Source organism: Nerophis ophidion, linkage group LG07 (genome assembly GCF_033978795.1).
Source record: "Nerophis ophidion isolate RoL-2023_Sa linkage group LG07, RoL_Noph_v1.0, whole genome shotgun sequence".
In the NCBI taxonomy this organism is placed as follows: Eukaryota; Metazoa; Chordata; class Actinopteri; order Syngnathiformes; family Syngnathidae; genus Nerophis; species Nerophis ophidion.
In genome coordinates this window covers 6,419,811-6,446,447 of record NC_084617.1, presented here as the reverse complement: position 1 = coordinate 6,446,447, position 26,637 = coordinate 6,419,811, and the positions used below count along the sequence as shown (strand labels likewise).

The 26,637-nt window shown below is 37.1% G+C and overlaps 1 protein-coding gene across 1 annotated transcript in view; it reads left to right on the top strand.

Annotated features, from left to right (window-relative positions):
• colgalt1a (collagen beta(1-O)galactosyltransferase 1a) overlaps positions 1-26,261 on the top strand; it is a 33,966-nt gene extending 7,705 nt beyond the window's left edge. The window contains exons 2-12 of the mRNA XM_061905253.1: positions 3,073-3,183; positions 7,278-7,395; positions 11,117-11,251; positions 11,316-11,520; positions 14,334-14,453; positions 14,520-14,596; positions 19,345-19,451; positions 19,527-19,659; positions 22,803-22,930; positions 23,015-23,221; positions 25,689-26,261. Of these exons, the coding sequence (XP_061761237.1) occupies positions 3,073-3,183; positions 7,278-7,395; positions 11,117-11,251; positions 11,316-11,520; positions 14,334-14,453; positions 14,520-14,596; positions 19,345-19,451; positions 19,527-19,659; positions 22,803-22,930; positions 23,015-23,221; positions 25,689-25,956 (1,609 nt within the window). The 3' untranslated portion in view covers positions 25,957-26,261. The remainder of the gene's footprint in view (positions 1-3,072; positions 3,184-7,277; positions 7,396-11,116; positions 11,252-11,315; positions 11,521-14,333; positions 14,454-14,519; positions 14,597-19,344; positions 19,452-19,526; positions 19,660-22,802; positions 22,931-23,014; positions 23,222-25,688) is intronic.
• Positions 26,262-26,637: the final 376 nt, after the last annotated feature.

Genomic DNA, 26,637 nt, shown 5'->3' with positions numbered 1-26,637 from the left:
GATAAAAGCAGTTAAAAAAGTTAAAAAACAGTTTAAAGTGTGCTGGGTTAAAAAGCCAGTGAATAAAGATGGGTTTTAAGAAGGGTCTTAAAAGTAGCCAATACAATAGAATAATACTTCAATTAATGTAAAAATAATAAATTAAATAATACATTTGTTTTATTTCCAGAATTTTTTGTTAATTTCTTTCATTTATTGAGTTTACAATAGAACATACAAAAATGTAACGAAAACCTATTGGAAAAAGAGGTAAATATACAAATATACTAAGCATCACATATAAACACAGTGCAAAAATACAAAAATAACAAGAGGGGTTCAATATATAACTCATACGTCATTTAAAAGGGAACTGCGCTTTCTTTTCATCACTGATTACTACTCACTGCAGACTTTATGTGATCCAACAAACATAATAAAACATCACTGACAGTACAATGTCTGCTGTTATTAGGATGCCGAGTGATAGATTTGTGTTATAGTTCCGTTTAGATGAAGAGTGACTCATAAACCTCGTGAAGAAAATGGGGGTGGAAGTAAGCGTCTTTTTGTGTCGTTTTCGCTATTTTCGGATCTAAATCGGCCGTCAAAGTGTAGCAACTTGTCGGGATACGTCCTCATCCTTCTGCTATCCAGGTGAAAGGTATGATTTATGATCTACAATAAACTGTCACAAGCAAGGAAGGGAGGAAGCAGCTTACCACTCCATGTCAATATAGGCACTCAAGCTAGTGATCACGGCGCCGCTATAAATACTTGGTCTGCGTTAGCGATTATAATAACAATATGACTAATACTTTGTTAATATTTATAATAACAATATGACTAACACTTTGTTAATATTTATTATAACAATATCACTAATAATTTGTTAATATTTATAATAACAATATCACTAATACTTGTCAATGTTTATAATAACAATATCATTAATACTTGTTAATATTTATAATATCACTAAAACTTGTTAATATTTTTAGACATCACTAATACTTGGTAATATTTATAATAACAATATCACTAATACTTGTTATAATACATATATTAAAAATATGACTAATACTTGTTAATATTTATATTAACAATATGACTAATACTTGTTATTATGTATAATGACAATATGACTAATACTTGTTAATATTTATAACATTCCTGATACTTGTTAATGTTTATAATAATAATATCACTAAAACTTGTTAATATTTACAATAACAGTATCACTAATACTTGTTAATATTTACAATAGCAATATCACTAATACTTGTTAATATTTACAATAGCAATATCACTAATACTTGTTAATATTTATAATGATATCACTAATACTTGTTAATATTATATTAAAATACTAATAATATGTTTATAATATCACTAATAGTTGTTAATGTTTATAATAACATCACTAATACTTAACGTTTATAATAACAATATTACTAATACTTGTTAATATTTATAATAACACTAATACGTGTTTATGTTTATAATAATATCACTAAAATATAATAACATCCCCAATATGTGTTAATATTTATAATAAAAATATCACAAATACTTGTTAATGTTTGGAATTATATCACTAAAACTTGTTAATATTTTTAATAACATCACAAATGTGTGTTAATATTTATAATAAAAATATCACTAATACTTGTTAATGTTTACAATAACAATATCACTAATACTTGTTAATAATTAGAATAATATCACTAATACTTGTTAATGTTTATAATAACAATATCACTAATACTTGTTAATATTTATAATAACATCACTTATACTTGTTAATATTTATAATTACAATATCACTAATGCGTGTTAATATTTATAATAACTAGCACTAAAACGTGTTAATATTTATAATAACAATATGACTAAAACTTGTTAATATTTATAATAACAATATCACTAATACTTGTTAATACTTATAACATCACTAATACTTGTTAATGTTTGTAATAACAATATAACTAATAATTGTTAATATTATAACATCAGTAATACTTGTTAATATTTATAATTACAATATCACTAAAACTTGTTAATATTTATAAAAACGACGTCACTAATACTTGTTAATATTCACAATAACAATATCACTAAAACTAGTTAATATTTATAATAACAATATCACTAATACTTGTTCATATTTATAATAACAATATGACTAAAACTTGTTAATATTTATAATATCACTAATACTTGTTAATATTATAATAATATCACTAATACTTGTTAATATTTATAATATCACTAATACTTGTTAATATTTTTAATATCACTAATACTTGTTAATGTTTATAATAACAATATCACTAATATTTGTTAATAACAATATCACTAATACTTGTTAAACTTTATAATTACAATATCACTAATGTGTGTTAATATTTATAACAAGATAGGCTCCAGCACCCTCAGCAACCCCAAAAGGTACAAGCGGTAGAAAATGGATGGATGGATTGATGGATGGATGGATGGAATATCACTGATACTTGTTAATATTTATAATATGACTAATACGTGTTAATGTTTATAATATAAATATCACTTATACGGCGGTATAGCTCGGTTGGTAGAGTGGACGTGCCGGCAACTTGAAGGTTGCAGGTTCGATCCCCGCTTCCGCCATCCTAGTCACTGCCGTTGTGTCCTTGGGCAAGACACTTTACCCACCTGCTCCCAGTGCCACCCACACTGCTTTAAATGTAAAATTCACTTCACTAATACGTGTTAATATTTATAATATCACTAACACGTGTTAATGTTCATAACAATATCACTAATACGTGTTAATGTTTATAATAACAATATGACTAATACTGGCTTAATATTCAAGTCACCAAATGTAAATGGAGTATTGTTGGTGGTTTCTGGCTGGTTATTTATGGGCAGAATAGAGGACCTCCGATTGGCTGCGGACTTTTATTTACAAGTTAGAATGCATTAAAAAAATGTTGTGGCCCGTGAGCGTTTGTTGTGCTCAGTCCCAGAACTGCAAACAAAAGCATGGTGTTTCTTCCACTCTGACATTGTTGCATTCTGTTTTTATATCACATTGTTGTGTTTCACCAGGGTCGCCACCGACCATAACGAGGACAACACGACGACCATCTTGCGCGACTGGCTCGTCAAGGTGCAGAATCTCTACCATTATGTGGAGTGGAGACCCAAGGAGGAGCCCAGGTGGGTTGAAAAAAATTGGATGTTTTTAAATCAGGGGTCACCAACGCTACCAGGTCGCCCGTAAGGACCAGATGAGTCGCCCGCTGGCCTGTTCTAAAAATAGCTCAAATAGCAGCACTTACCAGTGAGCTGCCTCTATTTTTTAAATTGTATTTATTTACTAGCAAGCTGGTCTCGCTTTGCTCGACATTTTTTAATTCTAAGAGAGACAAAACTCAAATAGAATTTGAAAATCCAAGACAGTATTTTAAAGACTTGGTCTTCATTTGTTTAAATAAATTCATTTATTTTTTTACTTGGCTTCTTATAACTTTCAGAAAGACAATTTTAGAGAAAAAATACAACCTTAAAAATGATTTTAGGATTTTTAAACACATATACCTTTTTACCTTTTAAATTACTTCCTCTTCTTTCCTGACAATTTAAATCAATATTCAAGTAAAACATTTTTTTTTATTGTAAAGAATAATAAATACATTTTAATTTAATTCTTCATTTTAGCTTGTTTTTTCAACGAAGAATATTTGTGAAATATTTCTTCAAATTTATGATTAAAATAAAAAAAAAATAATCTGGCAAATCTAGAAAATCTGTAGAATCAAATTGAAATCTTATTTCAAAGTCTTTTTAATTTTTTTTTTTTAATTTTTGTTTTGGTAAATCTAGAAGAAATAATGAATTGTCTTTGTTAGAAATATAGCTTGGTCCAATTTGTTATATATTCTAACAAAGTGCAGATTGGATTTTAACCTATTTAAAGGCCTACTGAGACCCACTACTAGCGACCACGCAGTCTGATAGTTTATATATCAATGATGAAATATTAACATTGCAACACATGCCAATACGGCCTTTTTAGTTTACTAAATTGCAATTTTAAATTTCCCGCGGAGTTTCTTGTTGAAAACGTCGCGGAATGATGATGTGTACGTGTGACGTCACCGACTGTAAGGAAATATTAGCGCTGCACGACTCGCGGCTAAAAGTCGTCTGCTTTAATCGCATAATTACACAGTATTCTGGACATCTGTGTTGCTGAATATTTTGCAATTTGTTCAATTAATAATGGAGAAGTCAAAGTAGAAAGATGGAGTTGGGAAGCTTTAGCCTTTAGCCACACAAACACACGGTGATTCCTTGTTTAAAATTCCCGGAGGTGAAACTTTACTATGGATCAGAGCAGTCAAGCGAACATGGATCCCGACCAAATGTCAACCAGCAGTTTTCGGTGAGAAAATTGTGGTAAAAAGTCGCCTGTTACCAGCATACAGCTGCCGTCGACTTCCCTCAGACACTGGCCTCAAGACACCGGTGGACACACACCTCCGACTATCAGGTACTGTTAAACTCACTAAAACACTAGCAACACAATAGAAAGATAAGTGATTTCCCAGAATTATCCTGGTAAATGTGTCTAAAAACATCTGAATCCGTCCCAATGCAATCGCCTTTTTTTTTTCCCCCTAGTCCTTCGCTATCAATATGCTTAAACACAAATCTTTTATCCTCGCTTAAATTAATGGGGAAATTGTCGTTTTCTCGGTCCGAATAGCTCTTGCTGCTGGAGGCTCACATTTAAAAACAATGTGAATATGTGAGGAGCCCTCACACTTGTGACGTCATCGTCTGCTACTTCCAGTACAGGCAAGGCTTTTTTATCAGCACCGAAAGTTGCGATTTTTATCGTGGATGTTCTCTACTAAATCCTTTCAGCAAAATAATGCCAATATGGCGAAATGATCAAGTATGACACATAGAATGGACCTGCTATCCCCGTTTAAATAAGAAAGTCTGATTTCAGTAGGTCTTTAAAACATGTCATCAAAATTATAAAATTAATCTTAATCAGGAAAAATTACTAATGATGTTCCAGAAATTATTTTTTAAATTTTTTTCAAAAAGATTCGAATTAGCTAGTTTTTCTCTTTTTTTTGGGGTTGATTTTTGAATTTTAAAGAGTCGAAATTGAAGATAAACTATGTTTGAAAATTAAATTTTCATTATTTTCGTGTTTTCTCCTCTTTTGAACCGTTCAATTAAGTGGTTTTTTTTTCATCATTTATTCTCTACAAAAACCTTCCGTAAAAGAAAAAAAAATGTACGACTGAATGGCGGACAGAAATACCCATTTTAAAAAAATATTTATCTATTTCTATATTTTTTTTATTGTGAGAAATCATTAAGATGATCAGTGTTTCCACAAAGATAAATATCATTAATTATTAATAATAACGTAAAGTCATCTTCAAGCCTCCCCCTGACAGTCGCTTCAGAATGCGCCACAAAACGGCGCATTCTGAAGCGACTGTCAGGGGGAGGCTTGAAGATGATCTGTGGAATATCCCCTATGCAGCATTTTGACCAACGAACCACCATTACATATTATGGAAGTCTTTTGCAGTTAGAAAAAAAATATTATAATCTACATCTTTTAATGCGCCCTATTATCCGGTGCTCCTTTTGTATGAAAATAGATCTGACTGAGGGCTGGGCGATATATCGATATACTCGATATATCACGGGTTTCTCTGTGTGATTTAGAAAACAACTATATCGTGATATTTGAGTATAGGTTCTCACACAGTTGCTTTCAGCTGCGGGCATTTCACTGTATGCGTTTCCCACACTCTCTTGTCTCTCCTTCTCACAGAGACATAAACAAGCGCACTTTCCTACATACGTCACGCGTGCAAAGTCACACGCTCCCGCGGAGCGGACAGGTAGCGACATGGGTAACATTAGCTGTGATGCTAACAGTTCGTTGCGAATGCTAATACGAGAGAGAGAAGGTGCGAATATGGTAACAAATGGAGGAAGAATTAATTCCCAAGAAAAACAGCACGGGGGGTATCGTCTGGCGGTGGTTTGGCTTTAAGTGGGATTATGTTGAACAATTATGCGGCAAAAGCGTCGCTACAAAAAGTAGTAGCACTGCTAATTTATAGCATAATTTGAAAAGTCACCCGCTAGAGAATGAAGAGTGCATGTCAACTGCATGTCAACATGCATGTCAACATTTCCGTTCGGTGCCACACTAACAAAATGCCCAAGCAACAATTTCCAGATCAACACAGTAGGAAAAAAAAAATCAACAACCGAAGAAGATAACATCTTCAGGAACCTACCACGGAACAAAGGACATATATACACTGTTTGATTTCCGATTATGCAGCTCATTTTTATTTGACAGTTTTTGAAATATCTTGTGTGACATTATGCACAAAAGTGCACTTTATTTGTTTTTAACTATTGTAGTGGCTTTCTGTACCCAAAGTGCACTTTAATTTAGTGTTGTTTTGATATGTCATCTGAATGACCTCATGCACAAAAGTGCACTAATAGCTTGTTTTAAAATGACATGAATTTTTATGCCACTGCTTAATAACTGTTTGATAAACACAGTTTTGCTAAATGAACTTAGTTGGGATTTCCTTCTATGCATGAAAGCTTAAAAGTAGCATATATTGATGCAGTATGAAGAAGAATGTTTTAATGTAGACACATAGAATCATCATACTGCTGTGATTATATGCATCAAATGTTCATTCAAGGCTAAGGCAAAATATCACGATATATATCATGTATCGTAACGTGGCCCAGAAATCTTGTCCGTATCGCTCAGCCCTACCTAACCTGACTAGACCTGCTCATCAGAAGTGCGCCTTAGGGACGGTGTGGCGCAGTGGGAGAATGGTGGTGCGCAACCCAAGGGTCCCTGGTTCAAGCCCCACCTAGTACCAACCTCGTCACATCCGTTGTGTCCTGAGCAAGACACTTCACCCTTGCTCCTGATGGGTGCTGGTTGGCGCCTTGCATGGCGGCTCCCTCCATCAGTGTGTGAATGGGTAAATGTGGAAGTAGTGTCAAAGCGCTTTGAGTACCTTGAAGGTAGAAAAGCGCTATACAAGTACAACCCATTTATCATTTAAAGGTAAATTGAGCAAATTGGCTATTTCTGGCAATTTATTTAAGTGTGTATCAAACTGGCAGCCCTTCGCATTAATCAGTACCCAAGAAGTAGCTCTTGCTTTCAAAAAGGTTGGAGACCCCTGTTTTAAATCATAAAAATAATAAAAATGCATTGTTTATTGCAGTCATTACGCCGATGAAGAGGGTCCCAAGCATTGGATCGAGCCGCGCTACGAGCACGTTATGAAGCTCCGGCAAGTTGCGCTGGAGTCGGCCCGTGAGATGTGGGCCGACTACTTCATGGTGAGATGATGTTTGGAAGAAAAAGAAAAAGCACTTTTTCATGTTGAGAAAATATCCCAAGCTTTGAGAGTGTGTTCAATAACAGGAGCGGGATAAGTAAGTACAGGGCCCTTTTTGGCTCTGAATCATGTTGGAAGTAGACCCTGTCATATTTGTCTGCCCGTGTTGGTTAAACATTATCTGCTGGGCTTTTTCTGGATGTTTCCTCACACAGTGGCACACAAAGTGCATCTTACTATTTGTACTCACTGCTGCTGCAGCTGGGTGTATAATTTAGTGGCGTGGTCCCTTTCAGAGAGGAGAGCTGCAGCATTGTTGTCTGGAACACACTTAGGCCTCATAAGTGCTTTTTGTTGCTCATTTTAATGTGTCAAGTACCAACACATGACTCTGAGGTAGGGTTGTCCCCATACTAAAATGTATATAATACTTTAAGACTTTTCCAAATGAAGGGAACTACGAAGAAAATGTAAATGTTGCTTTATTTTAACAAATTATTACAATACTATAAACATATCTATCCTATTGCACTCAAGGAACAATTTTAGAAGATTATATATAAACTAAAAGGCATTTTTACTTGTTATACTCAAATAACAATTTTAGAAGTTTAGATATAAATTAAAATGCATTTTTTCTTGTTACACTCAAAAAACTATTTTAAAAGATTAAGTACAAAATTAAAATGCATTTTTTTCTTGTTACATTCAAAAAACAATTTTAGAAGGTTGGACATAAATTAAAATGCATTTTTCTTGTTACACTCAAAAAACAATTTTAAAAGATTAAATACAAAATTAAAAGGCATTTTTTCTTGTTACACTCAAAGAACAATTTTAAAAGATTAGATATAAATTAAAAGGCATTTTTTCTTGTTACACTCAAAGAACAATTTTAGAAGATTAGATATCAATTAAAAGGCATTTTTTCTTGTTGCACTCAAAGAACAATTTTAGAAGGTTGGATATAAATTAAAAGGCATTTTTTCTTGTTACATTCAAACAATTTTAAATGATTAGATATACATTAAAAGGCATTTTTTCTTGTTACACTCAAAGAACAATTTTAAACAGATTAGATATAAATTAAAAGGTGTTTTATTGTTACACTCAAAGAACAATTTTAGAAGGTTGGATATAAATCAAAAGGCTTTTTTTCTTGTTAGACTCAAAGAACAATTTTAGAAGATTGGATATAAACTAAAAGGCATTTTTTCTTGTTACACTCAAGGAGTAATTTTAGAAGGTTGGATATAAATTAAAATGCATTTTTTCTTGTTAGATTCAAAGAACAATTTTAGAAGGTTGGATATAAATTAAAAGGCATTTTTTCTTGTTACATTCAAACAATTTTAAAAGATTAGATATAAGTTAAAAGACATTTTTCTTGTTACACTCAAAGAACAGTTTTAAACAGATTAAATATTAATTAAAAGGTGTTTTATTGTTACACTCAAAGAACAATTTTAGAAGGTTGGATATAAATTAAAAGGCTTTTTTTCTTGTTAGACTCAAAGAACAATTTTAGAAGATTGGATATAAACTAAAAGGCATTTTTTCTTGTTACACTCAAGGAGTAATTTTAGAAGGTTGGATATAAATTAAAATGCATTTTTTCTTGTTAGATTCAAAGAACAATTTTAGAAGGTTGGATATAAATTAAAAGGCATTTTTTCTTGTTACATTCAAACAATTTTAAAAGATTAGATATAAGTTAAAATACATTTTTCTTGTTACACTCAAAGAACAGTTTTAAACAGATTAAATATTAATTAAAAGGTGTTTTTATTGTTACACTCAAAGAACAATTTTAGAAGATTGGATATAAACTAAAAGGCATTTTTTGTTGTTACACTCAAAGAACAATTTTAAAAGATTAAATATAAAATAAAAGGCATTTTTTCTTGTTACACTCCAAAAACAATTTTAATAGATTAAATATAAATTAAAAGGCATTTTTTCTTGTTACACTCAAAGAACAAGTTTAGAAGATTAGATAAACTAAAAGGCATTTCTTCTTGTTGTACTCAAAGAACAATTTTAGATGATTATATATAAATTAAGGCATTTTTTCTTGTTACACTCAAAGAACAATTTTAGAAGATTAGATATAACTTAAAAGGCATTTTTTTGTTACACTCAAAGAACAATTTTACAAGATTGGATACAAATTAAAATGCATTTTTTCTTGTTACACTCAAAGAACAATTTTAAAAGATTAAATATAAACTAAAAGGCATTTTTTCTTGTTACACTCAAAGAACAATTTCAGAAGATTAGACATAAATTAAAAGGCATTTTTTCTTGTTACACTCAAAGAACAATTTTAGAAGGTTGGATATAAATTAAAAGGCATTTTTTCTTCTTACATTCAAACAATTTTAAAAGATTAGATATAAGTTAAAATGCATTTTTTCTTGTTACACTCAAAGAACAATTTTAAACAGATTAGATATAAATTAAAAGGTGTTTTTATTGTTACAATCAAAGAACAATTTTAGAAAGTTGGATATAATTTAAAAGGCTTTTTTTCTTGTTAGACTCAAAGAACAATTTTAAAAGACTTGATATAAACTAAAAGGCATTTTTTTCTTGTTACACTCAATGAACAATTTTAGAAGGTTGAATATGAATTAAAAGACATTTTTTCTTGTTACACTCAAAGAGCCATTTTAGAAGGTTGGATATAAACTAAAAGGCATTTTTACTTGTTATACTTAAAGAACAGTTTTAGAAGTTTAGATAAGGTTGGATATAAATTAAAAGGCATTTTTTCTTATTACACTCAAAGAACAATTTTAAAAGATTATATAAAAACTAAAAGGCATTTTTTCTTCTTACACTCAAAGAACAATTTTAGAAGATTAGATATAAATTAAAAGGCATTTTTTTCTTGTTACACCCAAAAAACATTTTTAGAAGCATAGATATAAATTAAGAGACATTTTTACTTGTTATACTCAAAGAACAATTTTTGAAGTTTAGATATACATTAAAAGGCATTTTTTATTGTTACACTCAAAGAACAATTTTAGAAGATTAGATATAAATTAAAAGGTGTTTTTATTGTTACACTCAATGAACAATTTTAGAAGATTAGATATAAGTTAAAAAGCATTTTTTCTTGTTACACTCAAAGAACAATTTTAGAAGATTAGATATAAATTAAAAGGTATTTTTCCCGTTATACTGAAAGAACAATTTTATAAGGTTAAATATACATTAAAAGGCATTTTTTCTTGTTACACTGAATGAACAATTTTAGAACACTAGATATAAATTAAAAGGCCACTGTGTAGGATGGGAAGCAACATGAAGGTGTTCTGTTTCTTTGATGTATTATAATCAACAGAAAGATATTGCCTTGACCCGAGATCTACAAAGCGAACAGGAAGCAGGACCTGCCTCCCCTCCAGGGACCTCTTCTTTTATCTGTTTTACGACCTTTTCTGTGAACTGTTTACGACCTTTTCTTTTGAACTGTTCTGTAACCAAAGGCGATGGCTGTTTACGACCCCCCCTCCCCTAGAAACAGCTGTTGCCATGTAATCAAGGAAAGTCCAAATAAAAGAGGTGTACAAGAGTCCAGCCCAGACTTTTTTTCCTCAATTGAGCCAAATTTAATTCTCTGTTTAATTCCTTGCTTCTTGTCTTGTTTAATAGATGTCATCAGTGTTTGAACCTGACGTCTTCTTTATCATTTTATTGACGTCCTTGCGCAGGTGATGGACTGCGATAACCTGCTAACCAACCCCAATGTCCTGTGGAACCTCATCAGCGAGAATAAGACGATCATCGCTCCCATGCTGGACTCGCGTGCGGCTTATTCCAACTTCTGGTGCGGGATGACCAGCCAGGTACGGGACCACGCGGTTGCCCATGACGACCGTGACACGACTAACGCCACTTGGGCCTCCCCAGGGCTACTACAAACGCACCCCGGCCTACATGCCGGTGAGGAAGCGCGTGCGTAAAGGTTGTTTTGCAGTTCCCATGGTGCACTCCACCTTCCTCATAGACCTCAGGAAAGAGGCATCCAGGCAGCTGGCCTTCCACCCGCCTCACCCAGAATACACCTGGGCTTTCGACGACATCATTGTGTTCGCCTACTCGGCTCGAAGGGCAGGTAAAAGCTTCAAAATGTATTCCGACATTAGTGTGTGAACTTAAGATTGATAACTCCACACATCATTGTTTTATTTGTACATTCATTTGTGATAGTGACACACTAAAACAGAACTTTTAAAATCCAAATGAATGATTCAGCTTCGGGCTATGCTCCCTTCTCCTGTGGTGTCCCTCAGGGTTCAATCCTATGACCAATCCTGTTTTCAGCTGCCCATTCAACACTATTTTAAAAAAAATACAATACATCATATCTTTATGCGGATGATACGCAAATCAACGTCGCTTTAAAAAAAACTTGTTTAAAATCACTTTTAAAATTGTCTTGAGGACTTAAAAGCATGATTGGCGGTAAACTTTCCAAACTTAAATGAGAACAAAATGTGACTTAAATGTCAAACAGAATGCTGCCTTCAGTTGTTTTAAGTTGGACAATAATTTTAAAATTGGAACATCAGATGTACGATGTAATTTCTATCATCTTAGACAAATTTTATTGATCCACAAGGGAAATTGTTCCACACAGTAGCTCAGTTACAAAGGATGGAAAGGATAATGCAGGTAGAACGTAGACTACAAATGTACCATAGTAACAATATAAAATATAACATGTAATATTTAAATAAAAAAAAATATATATAAGTGTATATATGTGTGTGTATGTATACTGTGTATATATATATATATATATATATATATATATATATATATATATATAAATATCCATCCATTTTCTACCGTTTATTCCCTTTTGGGGTCGCGGGGGGCGCTGGCACCTATCTCAGCTCCAATCGGGCGGAAGGCGGGGTACACCCTGGTCAAGTCGCCAGCTCATCGCAGGGCCAACACAGATAGACAGACTACATTCACACTCACATTCACACACTAGGGCCAATTTAGTGTTGCCAATCAACCTATCCCCATATATATATATATATATATATATATATATATGTATGTATGTATGTATGTATGTATGTATATATATATATATATATATATATATATATATATATATATATATATATATATGTATGTATGTATGTATGTATGTATGTATGTATGTATGTATGTATGTATGTATGTATGTATGTATATATATATATATATATATATGTATGTATGTATGTATGTATGTATGTATGTATATATATATATATATATATATATATATATATATATGTATGTATGTATGTATGTATGTATGTATGTATGTATGTATGTATGTATGTATGTATGTATGTATGTATGTATGTATATATGTATGTATGTATGTGTGTGTATATATGTATGTGTGTTTATGTATGTATATATAGATAGATAGACAGACTATAAATGTTTGTGTGTGTGTGTGTGTGTGTATATATATATATATATATATATGTATGTGTGTGTGTGGGTTTATATATATATATATATATATATATATATATATGTATGTATGTGTGTGTGTGTGTGTGTGTATATATATATATATATATATATATATATATATATATATATATATATATATATATATATATACACACACACAAACCCCGTTTCCATATGAGTTGGGAAATTGTGTTCGATGTAAATATAAACAGAATACAATGATTTGCAAATCCTTTTCAACCCATATTCAGTTGAATGCACTACAAAGACAAGATATTTGATGTTCAAACTCATAAACTTTATTTTTTTTGCAAATAATAATTAACCGAGAATTTCATGGCTGCAACACGTGCCAAAGTAGTTGGGAAAGGGCATGTTCACCACTGTGTTACATCACCTTTTCTTTTAACAACACTCAATAAATGTTTGGGAACTGAGGAAACTAATTGTTGAAGCTTTGAAAGTGGAATTATTTCCCATTCTTGTTTTATGTAGAGCTTCAGTCGTTCAACAGTCCGGGGTCTCCGCTGTCGTATTTTACGCTTCATTATGCGCCACACATTTTCGACGGGAGACAGGTCTGGACTGCAGGCGGGCCAGGAAAATAACGTTGCTTTGATGACAACATATGTTGCTCCAAAACCTGTATGGACCATTCAGCATTAATGGTGCCTTCACAGATGTGTAAGTTACCCATGCCTTGGGCACTAATACACCCCCATACCATCACAGATGCTGGCTTTTCAACTTTGCGCCTATAACAATCCGAAAGGTTATTTTCCTCTTTGTTCCGGAGGACACAAAGTCCACAGTTTCCAAAAACTATTTCAAATGTGGACTCGTTAGATCACAGAACACTTTTCCACTTTGCATCAGTCCATCTTAGATGAGCTCAGGCCCAGCGAAGTTGGCGGAGTTTCTGGGTGTTGTTGATAAATAGCTTTAGCTTTGCATAGTAGAGTTTTAACTTGCACGTACAGATGTAGCGAATAACTGTAGTTACTGACAGGGGTTTTATGAAGTGTTCCTGAGCCCATGTGGTGATATCCTTGACACACTGATGTCAGTCGTTTTCATTGTAAGTGGGCTAAATCCCCTACAGTATATTAGAAATGAATATCCAATATTATAATCATTTAAAATGGTTGTGATGTCAGGTGTGCTGCAGGTGTGGCCAGTGTGCACGCTCTACTCAATGCTCAGGGACTTTTTGAGTTGGAATAATTAGAGGGAAACACGGCCGATGTACACTTTTCATAACCCCAAAGCTAAAACGGTCTTATGGTTTGAGGGTTTAGCGCCTCCTATACATTTGTATCTTTTTTTTGACACCGTTATTAAGGAGGGAGATTTGTTTTCAAAGCCACAGTAAGTCAAACATTTTTAACTCCGAGAATTGCGCGGGAGAAGCCAACACAAGGTCTGTCTGTCATCCTCCAGACGTGCAGATGTTCGTGTGCAACAAGGAGACGTACGGCTATCTCACCGTGCCGCTGCGCTCCCACAATACTTTGCAGGACGAGGCCGAGGGCTTTTTGCACACCGTGCTGGAGGTTGACGGTGAGTGCGTCGATTTTTCTCGGCAGTCGTATTCTCATTTCTAAACATCCATTTTTCTCCTTTCAGTGCGCCATCCTCCAGTGTTGCCGTCCCAGTTCATCCCTGCTCCCGCCAGACATCCGGACAAAATGGGTTTTGATGAGGTGAGCGAAGATGCTATCTCGATACAATTGACTGCAATCTATTTGTGGCTGTCGGTGGAGCTCGATGACATCATCTCATTTGCATAATTGTCCATGGCATACATGCATGTCATTATAAAGAAAGACGTATGACTTGAGGGGGAAGCACGCAAAATTAGCTAAGCAAGTTATTATGCTAATATTAGCATCTTATCAATTAGCATGCTAGCAATTAGCATGTTAATGTTAGCATGCTAACTGTTAGCATTTGTCAAGTGCCACCAAGTTTTATGGCACTGAGGTGTATGCATGAAAAATTAGCTAAAAACATTAACATGTTAATATTAGCATGGTAAAAGTTAGCATGTTAACTGTTGGCATGCTAATGATAAATAAATAAATGGGTTGTACTTGTATAGCGCTTTTCTACCTTCAAGGTACTCAAAGCGCTTTGACACTACTTCCACATTTACCCATTCACACACTGATGGAGGGAGCTGCCATGCAAGGCGCTAACCAGCACCCATCAGGAGCAAGGGTGAAGTGTCTTGCTCAGGACACAACGGACGTGACGAGGTTGGTACTAGGTGGGATTTGAACCAGGGACCCTCGGGTTGCGGACGGCCACTCTCCCACTGCGCCAATATTAACATGTTAATATTTTTAGCTAATTTTGCATGCACACACCTCAGTGCCATAAAACTTGGTGGTACTTGACAAATTCTAACAGGTAGCATGCTAACATTAACATACTTGCATGCTAATATTAGCATGTCAACTTTTTTTTTTTTTTTTTTGCCAATTTTGCATGCATGCACCTCAGTGCCATAAAACTTGGTGGTACTTGACAAATGCTGACAGTTAGCATGCTAACGCTCACATGCTAACTTTTAGAATGCTAATATTAACATGTTGATGTTTTTAGCTAATTTTTCATGCATACACCTCAGTTCCATAAAACTTTGTGGTACTTAGCATGCTAACTGTCAGCATTTGTCAAGTACCACAAAGTTTTATGGAACTGAGGTGTATGCATGAAAAATTAGCTAAAAACATTAACATGTTAATATTAGCATGCTAAAAGTTAGCATGTGAACATTAGCATGCTAACTGTCAGCCTTTGTCAAGTACCACCAAGTTTTATGGCACTGAGGGGTGTGCATGCAAAATTGGCACAAAAAAAAATAAAGTTGACATGCTAATATTAGCGTGCAAGTATGTTAATGTTAGCATGCTAACTGTTAGTATTTGTCAACTACCACCAAGTTTTATGGCACTGATGTGTGCGCATGCAAAATTAGCTAAAAACTTTAACATGTTAATATTAGCATGCCAACAGTTAGTATGTTAACGTTAGCATGCTAACTGTACGCCTTTGTCAAGTACCACCAAGTTTTATGGCACTGAGGTGTGTGTGTGCAAAATTGGCTTAAAAAAAGTTGACATGCTAATATTAGCATGCAAGTATGTTAATATTAGCATGCAAGTATGTTAATGTTAACATGCTAACTGTTAGCATTTGTCAAGTACTACCAAGTTTTATGCCACTGATGTGTGCGCATGCAAAATTAGCTAAAAACATTAACATGTTAATATGAGCATGCCAACAGTTAGCATGTGAACGTTAGCATGCTAACTGGCAGCATTTGTCAAGTACCACCAAGTTTTATGGCACTGAGGTGTGTACATGCAAAATTAGCTAAAACATTAACATGTTAATAGTTGGCACGCTAGCACGTTAACGTTAGCATGCTAACGGTTAGCATTTGTTAAGGACGACCAAGTTTAATGGCACTGAGGTGTGTGCATGCAAAATTAGCTAAAAAAATTTAACATGGTAATATAGGCATGCTAACTGTTAGCACGCTAGCACGTTAACATTAGCATGCTAACTGTCAGCATTTGTCAAATACCACCAAGTTTAATGGCACTGAGGTGTGTACATGCAAAATTAGCTAAAACATTAACATGTTAATAGTTGGCACGCTAGCACGTTAACGTTAGCATGCTAACGGTTAGCATTTGTTAAGGACGACCAAGTTTCATGGCACTGAGGTGTGTGCATGCAAAATTAGCTAAAAAATTTAACATGGTAATATCAGCATGCTAACTGTTAGCATGCTAGCACGTTAACATTAGCATGCTAACTGTCAGCATTTGTCAAGTACCACCAAGTTTTATGGCACTGAGGTGTGTACATGCAAAATTAGCTAAAACATTAACATGTTAATAGTTGGCACGCTAGCACGTTAACGTTAGCATGCTAACGGTTAGCATTTGTTAAGGACGACCAAGTTTCATGGCACTGAGGTGTGTGCATGCAAAATTAGCTAAAAAATTTAACATGGTAATATCAGCATGCTAACTGTTAGCATGCTAGCACGTTAACATTAGCATGCTAACTGTCAGCATTTGTCAAGTACTACCAAGTTTTATGGCACTGAGGTGTGTGCATGCAAAATTAGCTAAAAAATTTAACATGGTAATATTAGCATGTTAACTGTTAGCACGCTAGCACGTTAACATTAGCATGCTAACTGTCAGTATTTGTCAAGTACTACCAAGTTTTATGGCACTGAGGTGTGTGCATGCAAAATTATGCTAAAAAAAAAGTTAACATCCTACTATTAGCATGCTAGTATGTTAATATGAGCATTCTATCAGTTAGCACGTTAATGTTAGCATGCTAACAGATAGCATTTGTCAAGTACCACCAAATTGTATGGATCTGAGGTGTGTGCATGCAAAATTAGCTAAAAAAAATGTTAGCAAGCTAGTATTTTGACATTAGCATGCTAACAGTTAGCATTTGTCAATTACCACCATCTTTTTATGGCACTGAGGGGTGTGCATGCAAAATACGCTAAAAAAGTTAGCATGCTTTTCAGCATTCACTCAATAATGTCAACTTGTGATTGTTAGTCATGTTAAAGGGGAACATTATCACCAGACCTATGTAAGCGTCAATATATACCTTGATGGTGCAGAAAAAAGACCATATATTTTTTTAACTGATTTCCGAACTCTAAATGGGTGAATTTTGGTGAATTAAACGCCTTTCTGTTAATCGCTCTGGAGGCGATGATGTAAGAATGTGACGTCGCCGAGGTAACACACCCGCCATTTTCATTTTCAACCCATGGTAAACATTGGGTCTCAGCTCTGTTATTTTCCGTTTTTTTGACTATTTTTTGGAACCTTGGAGACATCATGCCTCGTCGGTGTGTTGTCGGAGGGTGTAACAACACTAACAGGGAGGGATTCAAGTTGCACCACTGGCAAGAAATCTGCCGCCAGACGCCCATTGAATGTGCCAGAGTGTCTCCACATTTTACCGGCGATGCTAAGACAGACATGGCACAGAGATGTATGGATAACCTGCAGATGCATTTGCAACGATAGTCAACGAAATCACAAAGGTGAGTTTTGTTGATGTTGACTTATGTGCTAATCAGACATATTTGGTCGCGGCGTGACTGTGAGCTAATCGATGCTAACATGCTATGCTAATCGACGCTAACATGCTATTTACCGGCGATGCTAAAGCAGACATGGCACAGAGATGTATGGATAACCTGCAGATGCATTTGCAACGATAGTCAACGAAATCACAAAGGTGAGTTTTGTTGATGTTGACTTATGTGCTAATCAGACATATTTGGTCGCGGCGTGACTGCGAGCTAATCGATGCTAACATGCTACGCTAATCGACGCTAACATGCTATTTACCGGCGATGCTAAAGCAGACATGGCACACAGATGTATGGATAACCTGCAGATGCATTTGTAATGATAAAGTCACAGAAATCACAAAGGTGAGTTTTGTTGATGTTGACTGCCAGCTAATCGATGCTAACATGCTACGCTAATGGACGCTAACATGCTATTTACCAGCGGTGCTAAAGCAGACATGGCACAGAGATGTATGGATAACCTGTAGATGCATTTGCAACTATATTACGTTTCCTTCCACCCACATTTAATGCGAAACAAACACTTACCAATCGACGGATTTAAGTTGCTCCTGTGTCACAAGATGCGAAAGTCCTGATCGTTTGGTCCGCACATTTTACCGGCGATGCTAACGCAGCTATTCGGCCATGCTATGGCTATGAATAGCGTCAATAGCTATTCGCTCAATAGCTTCAGTTTTTCCTTCAATACTTTCATACTCCAACCATCTGTTTCAATACATGCGTAATCTGTTGAATCGCTTAAACGGCTGAAATCCGAGTTTGAATCCGAGCTAATGTCGCTATATCTTGCTGTGGTATTCCCATTGTTTGTTTACATTAGCAGCACTGTGTGACGTCACAGGGAAATGGCCAATGTCTTCTCAGAGAGCGAAAATAAGGCACTTTAAAGCTTTATTTAGGGATATTCCGAGACCGGTAAAATTTTGAAAAAAACTTAAAAAAATACAACAAGCCACTGGGAACTGATTTTTATTGTTTTTAACCCTTTTGAAATTGTGATAATGTTCCCCTTTAAAGTAAAATACCAACGATTGTCACACACACGAGATGTGACGAAAATAGTCTCTGCATTCGACCCATCTACCCTTGATCACCCCCTGGGAGGTGAGGGGAGCAGTGAGCAGCAGCGGTGGCCGCGCCCGGGAAATTTTTTGGGGGGATTCAACCCCCAATTCCAACCCCTGATGCTGAGTGCCGAGCAGGACCTCCTTTGTGTCACTTTTTAAACTCAACTAAGGTCTGGCGTTCTTTTTATGAGAAACACTGCATTAAGCGTCCGAATTGCGTGTCCAGGTGTTCATGATCAACCTGAAGCGGCGCAGCGACCGCAGAGAGCGGATGATGAGAGCGCTTCACGAGCACGAGATCGCCTGCAAGATCACGGAGGCTGTCGACGGAAAGTAAGTTGCACCGATTCCCCGGGATCCTTTTTCCCATGGGTCTCATTTCACCGTCGTCCTCCGCTCTCTCGCCAGGGCTTTAAACATGAGCGACGTCCACACCATGGGCATCACCATGCTGCCCGGCTACAGCGACCCTTACCACGGCCGCCCGCTCACCAAAGGAGAACTGGGATGCTTCCTTTCCCACTTTAACATCTGGAAAGAGGTACAAAAAAAATGAAAGCTACAAGCAGCGTTGGTCGGGTCCGCTTTGGCTGTTGCCGCCGCGACTCAAGCCCTGGTCTTAGTCAGACCTACATAGAGGTTTTTGTTTCATGTCTCTACGACATTCCTAACAGAAGTTACTAGCAGTTTTGTCAGGGGTTTTTCCTAGGGGGCGCTAGAGCGCAATTTTGACTTTAGGGTTTTTTTTTTTTTTATTAGATGGCAATTTTCGCCAGTCCTGATGTGTGTGTAAAATTTGGTGAGTTTTATAGCATGTTAAGGGGGTCAAATTACAGATCGGCGTTTCTGGATGTTGTTGATAAATGGCTTTCGCTTTGCATAGTAGAGCTTTAACTTGCACTTTGAAGCATTTTAAGGGGGTCAAATTACAGCTCAAATAGGCAAAAATGACATAGTTTAGGCTTCACGGTGACAGAGGGGTTAGTGCGTCTGCCTCACAATAAGAAGTTCCTGCAGTCCTGGGTTCAAATCCAGGCTCGGGATCTTTCTGTGTGGAGTTTGCATGTTCTCCCCGTGAATGCGTGGGTTCCCTCCGGGTACTCCGGCTTCCTCCCACTTCCAAAGACATGCACCTGGGGATAGGTTGATTGGCAACACTAAATTGGCCCTAGTGTGTGAATGTTGTCTGTCTATCTGTGTTGGCCCTGCGATGAGGTGGCGACTTGTCCAGGATGTACCCCGCCTTCCGCCCGATTGTAGCTGAGATAGGCGCCAGCGCCCCCCGCGACCCCAAAAGGGAATAAGTGGTAGAAAATGGATGGATGGATTAATAATAACATAGAGTTTTTTTATGGTCTTTGATATGACTCAGACGGGGTTTGAACTCACAACCTACCAATCACTCTAACCACTAGTCCACCGAGCCGTAAATAAGATTGCCCACAAAACTGCACATCCTTAAGCGACCCTTAATCGCCTGTGCGCCTTATACAAACCCCGTCTCCCTATGAGTTGGGAAATTGTGTTAGATGTAAATATAAACGGAATAAGTGAAGTGAATGCTATTTATATAGCGCTTTTTCTCTAGTGACTCAAAGCGCTTTACATAGTGAAACCTAATATCTAAGTTACATTTAAACCAGTGTGGGTGGCACTGGGAGCAGGTGGGTAAAGTGTCTTGCCCAAGGACACAACGGCAGTGACTAGGATGGCGGAAGCGGGGATCGAACCTGCAACCCTCAAGTTGCTGGTACGGCCACTCTACCAACCGAGCTCTACCACCCCTAAATACAATGATTTGCAAATCCTTTTCAACCCATATTCAGTTGAATACGCTACAAAGACAAGATATTATATTATGTACATATTTGATGTTCAAACTCATAAACTTTATTTTTAATTTTTTTGCAAATAATAATCAACTTAGAATTTCATGGCTGTAACACGTGCAAAAGTAGTTGGGAAAGGGCATGTTCACCACTGTGTTACATCACCTTTTCTTTTAACAACACTCAATAAACATTTGGGAACTGAGGAAACTAATTGTTGAAGCTTTGAAAGTGGAATTCTTTCCCATTCTTGTTTTATGTAGAGCTTCAGTCGTTCAACAGTCCGGGGTCTCCGCTGTCGTATTTTACGCTTCTTTATGCGCCACACATTTTCAACGGGAGACAAGTCTGGACTGCAGGCGGGCCAAGAAAGTACCCACACTCTTTTTTTTTTCTTTTTTTTTTTACAAAGCCACGCTGTTGTAACACGTGCTGAATGTGGCTTGGCATTGTCTTGCTGAAATAAGCAGGGGCGTCCATGAAAAAGACGGCGCTTAGAGTTGGGGATTGAACCAGGGACGGCGTGGCGCAGTGGTAGAGTGGCCGTGCGCAACCCGAGGGTCCCTGGTTCAATTCCCACCTAGTACCAACCTCGTCACGTCTGTTGTGTCCTGAGCAAAACACTTCACCCTTGCTCCTGATGGGTGCTGGTTAGCGCCTTGCATGGCAGCTCCCTCCATCAGTGTGTGAATGTGTGTGTGAATGGGTAAATGTGGAAGTAGTGTCAAATCGCTTTGAGTACCTTGAAGGTAGAAAAGCGCTATACAAGTACAACCCATAGATGGCAGCATATGTTGTTCCAAAAGCTGTATGTACCTTTCAGCATTAATGGTGCCTTCACAGATGTGTAAGTTACCCATGCCTTGGGCACTAATGCACCCCCATACCATCACACATGCTGGCTTTTCAACTTTGGGTCGATAACAATCTGGATGGTTCGCTTCCCTTTTGGTCCGGATGACATAATGTTGAATATTTCCAAAAACAATTTGAAATGTGGACTCGTCCGACCACAGAACACTTTTCCACTTTGCATCAGTCCATCTTAGATGATCTCGGGGCCCAGAGAAGCTGGCGGCGTTTCTGGATGTTGTTGATAAATGGCTTTCGCTTTGCATAGTAGAGCTTTAACTTGCACTTACAGATGTAGCGACCAACTGTATTTAGTGACAGTGGTTTTATGAAGTGTTCCTGAGCCCTTGTGGTGATATCCTTTAGAGATTGATGTCGGTTTATGATACAGTGCCGTCCGAGGGATGGAAGGTCACGGTCATTCAATGTTGGTTTCCGGCCATGCCGCTTACGTGGAGTGATTTCTCCAGATTCTCTGAACCTTTTGATGACATTATGGAGCGTAGATGTTGAAATCCCTAAATTTCTTGCAATTGCACTTTGAGAAACGTTGTTCTTAAACTGTTTGACTATTTGCTCACACAGTTGTGGACAAAGGGGTGTACCTCGCCCCATCCTTTCTTGTGAAAGACCGGGAAGCTGTTTTTATACCCAATCATGGCACCCACCTGTTCCCAAATAGCCTGCACACCTGTGGGATGTTCCAAATAAGTGTTTGATGAGCATTCCTCAACTTTCTAAGTATTTTTTGCCACCTTTCCCAACTTTTTTGTCACGTCTTGCTGGCATCAAATTCTAAAGTTAATGATTATTTGCAAATCAGTTTGAACATCAAATATGTTGTCTTTGTAACATATTCAACTGAATATGGGTTGAAAAGGATTTTCAAATCATTGTATTCTGTTTATATTTACATCTAACACAATTTCCCAACTCATATGGAAACGGGGTTTGTAATCTATGGTCCGGAAAATCCCTTACTAATTGTCACCTTGGCTGTCAGGTGGTGGAGCGAGGCCTGCCCACCTCGCTGGTGATCGAAGACGACCTGCGCTTCGAGATCTTCTTCAAGCGGCGCCTCATGAACCTGATGAGCGAGATCGAGGACGAAGGACTGGACTGGGACCTGATGTGAGCTTCGTCACGACCCGCCTCCTTTGGCCAAGTCCCGGTCGGACCTGCTTTTCACCCCCTTTTTCCTCCTCCCTCTTGCAGCTACATCGGTCGCAAACGGATGCAGGTGGATCACTCCGAGAAGGCGGTGCCCAACATTCACAATTTAGTGGAAGCGGATTATTCCTACTGGACTCTGGGTTACATGATCTCCTTGCAAGGAGCGCAGAAGCTTTTAAGGGCGGAGCCTTTAAAGAGAGTTCTGCCCGTGGACGAGTTCCTGCCAATCATGTACAACAAACACCCGGTGTAAGTCACTTCATCTCCCACTATATTGATGCATTATTGACCTAAACCAGGGGGCTCAAACATGCGGGCCAATTGCGGCCTGCGAGACCTTATTTTGCGGCACCCACCTTAATGTGAAAGTTTAATGTTAGTGCGGACCGCGAGTTTTATATGAATGGCGTTTGACAGCGTTGTGCGGAGCTGAAGGAATCTACCGATTGTTGATTTCATGATATACCGTATTTCCTTCAATTGCCGCCGGGGCGCTAATTAATTTAAAACCTCTTCTCACTTACCAAAGGCATGCGGTAAAGGCAAGCATGCGCCTATTATTTTAAAACCTCTTCTCACTTACCAAAGGCATGCGGTAAAGGCAAGCATGCGCTAATTATTTTAAAACCTCTTCTCACTCCGGCGCTTACCAAAGGCATGCGGTAAATTTAGGCCTGCGCTTATGGCCTACAACCATACCTGTTACTGCCAAAGTTTTTTCACCTGATGTTAATTAGAATTATTTTATTTTGTGGACAAGCTGACTACAAGAGTTTCTGTGGTTAGTTGAATCTTATTTCGACCTTTTTATGAGACTATATCAGGGGTCACCACCTTTTTGAAACCAAGAGCTACTTCTTGGGTACTGATTAATGCGAAGGGCTACCAGTTTGATACACCCATCCATCCATCCATCATCTTCCGCTTATCCGAGGTCGGGTCGCGGGGGCAGCAGCCTAAGCAGGGAAGCCCAGACTTCCCTATCTCCAGCCACTTCGTCTAGCTCTTCCCGGGGGATCCCGAGGCGTTCCCAGGCCAGCCGGGAGACATAGTCTTCCCAACGTGTCCTGGGTCTTCCCCGAAGCCTCCTACCGGTTGGACGTGCCCTAAACACCTCCCTAGGGAGGCGTTCGGGTGGCATCCTGACCAGATGCCCGAACCACCTCATCTGGCTCCTCTCCATGTGGAGGAGCAGCGGCTTTACTTTGAGTTCCTCCCGGATGGCAGAGCTTCTCACCCTATCTCTAAGGGAGAGACCTAAACTCATTTGGGCCGCTTGTACCCGTGATCTTATCCTTTCGGTCATGACCCAAAGCTCATGACCATAGGTGAGGATGGGAACGTAGATCGACCGGTAAATTGAGAGCTTTGCCTTCCGGCTCAGCTCCTTCTTCACCACAACGGATCGATACAACGTCCGCATTACTGAAGACGCCGCACCGATCCGCCTGTCGATCGTATATATATATATATATATATATATATATATATATATATAAAAAATGGGTATTTCTGTCTGTCATTCGGTCGTACATTTTTTTTCCTCTTACGGAAGGTTTTTTGTAGAGAATAAATGATGAAAAAAACACTTAATTGAACAGTTTAAAAGAGGACAAAACACAAAAAAAATGAAAATACAATGTTGAAACATAGTTTATCTTCAATTTCGACTCTTTAAAATTCAAAATTCAACTGAAAAAAATGAATAGAAAAACTAGCTCATTTGAATCTTTTTGAAAAAAAAAAATATATATATATATATTATGGAACATCATTAGTAATTTTTCCTGATTAATATTAATTTTAGAATTTTGATGACATATTTTAAATAGGTTAAAATCCAATCTGCACTTTGTTAGAATATATAACAAATTGTACCAAGCTATATTTCTAACAAAGACAAATCATTATTTCTTCTAGATTTTCCAGAACAAAAACTTTAAAACAAAAAGACTTTGAAATAAGATTTAAATTTCATTCTACATATTTTCTAGATTTGCCAGAATATTTATTTTGAATTTAATTATGTTTGAGGAAATATTTCACAAATATTCTTTGTCGAAAAAACAGAAGCTAAAATGAAGAATTAAATTAAAATGTATTTATTATTCTTTACAATAAAAAAAGAAAAATACTTGAACATTGATTTAAATTGTCAGGAAAGAAGAGGAAGGAATTTAAAAGGTAAAAAGGTATATGTGTTTAAAAATCCTAAAATAATTTTTAAGGCTGTATTTTTTCTCTAAAATTGTCTTTCTGAAAGTTAAAAGAAGCAAAATAAAAAAATAAATGAATTTATTTAAACAAGTGAAGACCAAGTCTTTAAAATATTTTCTTGGATTTTCAAATTCCATTTGAGTTTTGTCTCTCTTAGAATTAAAAATGTCGAGCAAAGCCAGACCAGCTTGCTAGTAAATAAATACAATTTGAAAAATAGAGGCAGCTCACTGGTAAGTGCTGCTATTTGAGCTATTTTTAGAACAGGCCAGCGGGCGACTCATCTGGTCACCGCGTTGGTGACCCCTGGTTTGGACACCGACTGATATTAACCCAGATTTTTGATGATATCGGACTGATATCAATACCGGATCGGGACACCGATAGATATAGGGGACAAAGGTAAAGGTGACTATGTGACTGTTATTACATTTTTTTTAATTATTTTGGTTGGTGACCCCTGGTCTGTATCGTTTAAACAACAACCTCTCGTCCCCAGGTCCGATTACATGAAGCACTTTGAAAGCCGAGACCTCAAGGCTTTCTCGGCGGAACCCCTCCTGGTGTACCCCACCCACTACACGGGCGACTCGGGCTACATCAGCGACACGGAGACGTCCACCGTGTGGGACAACGACAAGATCCGCACAGACTGGGACCGGGCGCGCTCGGGGAAAACCCAGGAGCAGGCCGAGCTCAGCACCGAGGCCCAGAACTCCGACGTGCTCCAGTCGCCTTTGGACAGCACGGCGCGGGAAGAGCTATGAGACCCCACCCCCCCAAAAAAAAGTACCCTTTGCTTATTTTTTTTAATTTTTTTTTTAAATATCGTAATGTTGCTACGGCGTCACAGATCGAGGGATGTAAACAAAACATGTTAGTGTTTGATGAAAAAGGCACTAGACTTGCCACACAGGATGGCATTTGCAGTACCCAACTTGTGTCTGTCATACAGAAGCTCATTCTTTTTTTTTGCACATCCTGTTGTGACATCACACTGTGAATCAGGCTCGGAATGCACGCCACGCTGCAAAATGTACTTCAATGTAGTAAATGATGACGTTCAAACCTTCCTCATTTCCCTCAAATTGCACATGGCTGCTGAGAGACGCCAAAAAAAAACCGAGTGAATTCATCACAAAACATGCAGCGTGGTTCAGTGGACAGACTATATGTCCCACAGAGACACTCCACGTGTTTGCTGTCCAATATTTGATTGAATGCACTACAAAGACAACATATTTGATGTTCAAACTCATTAACTTTTTTTTTTTTTTTGCAAATAAGTCTGTCTATCTGTGTTGGCCCTGCGATGAGGTAGCGACTTGTCCAGGGTGTACCCCGCCTTCCGCCCGATTGTAGCTGAGATAGGCGCCAGCGCCCCCCGCGACCCCAAAAGGGAATAAGCGGTAGAAAATGGATGGATGGATAATACACTTAGAATTTCA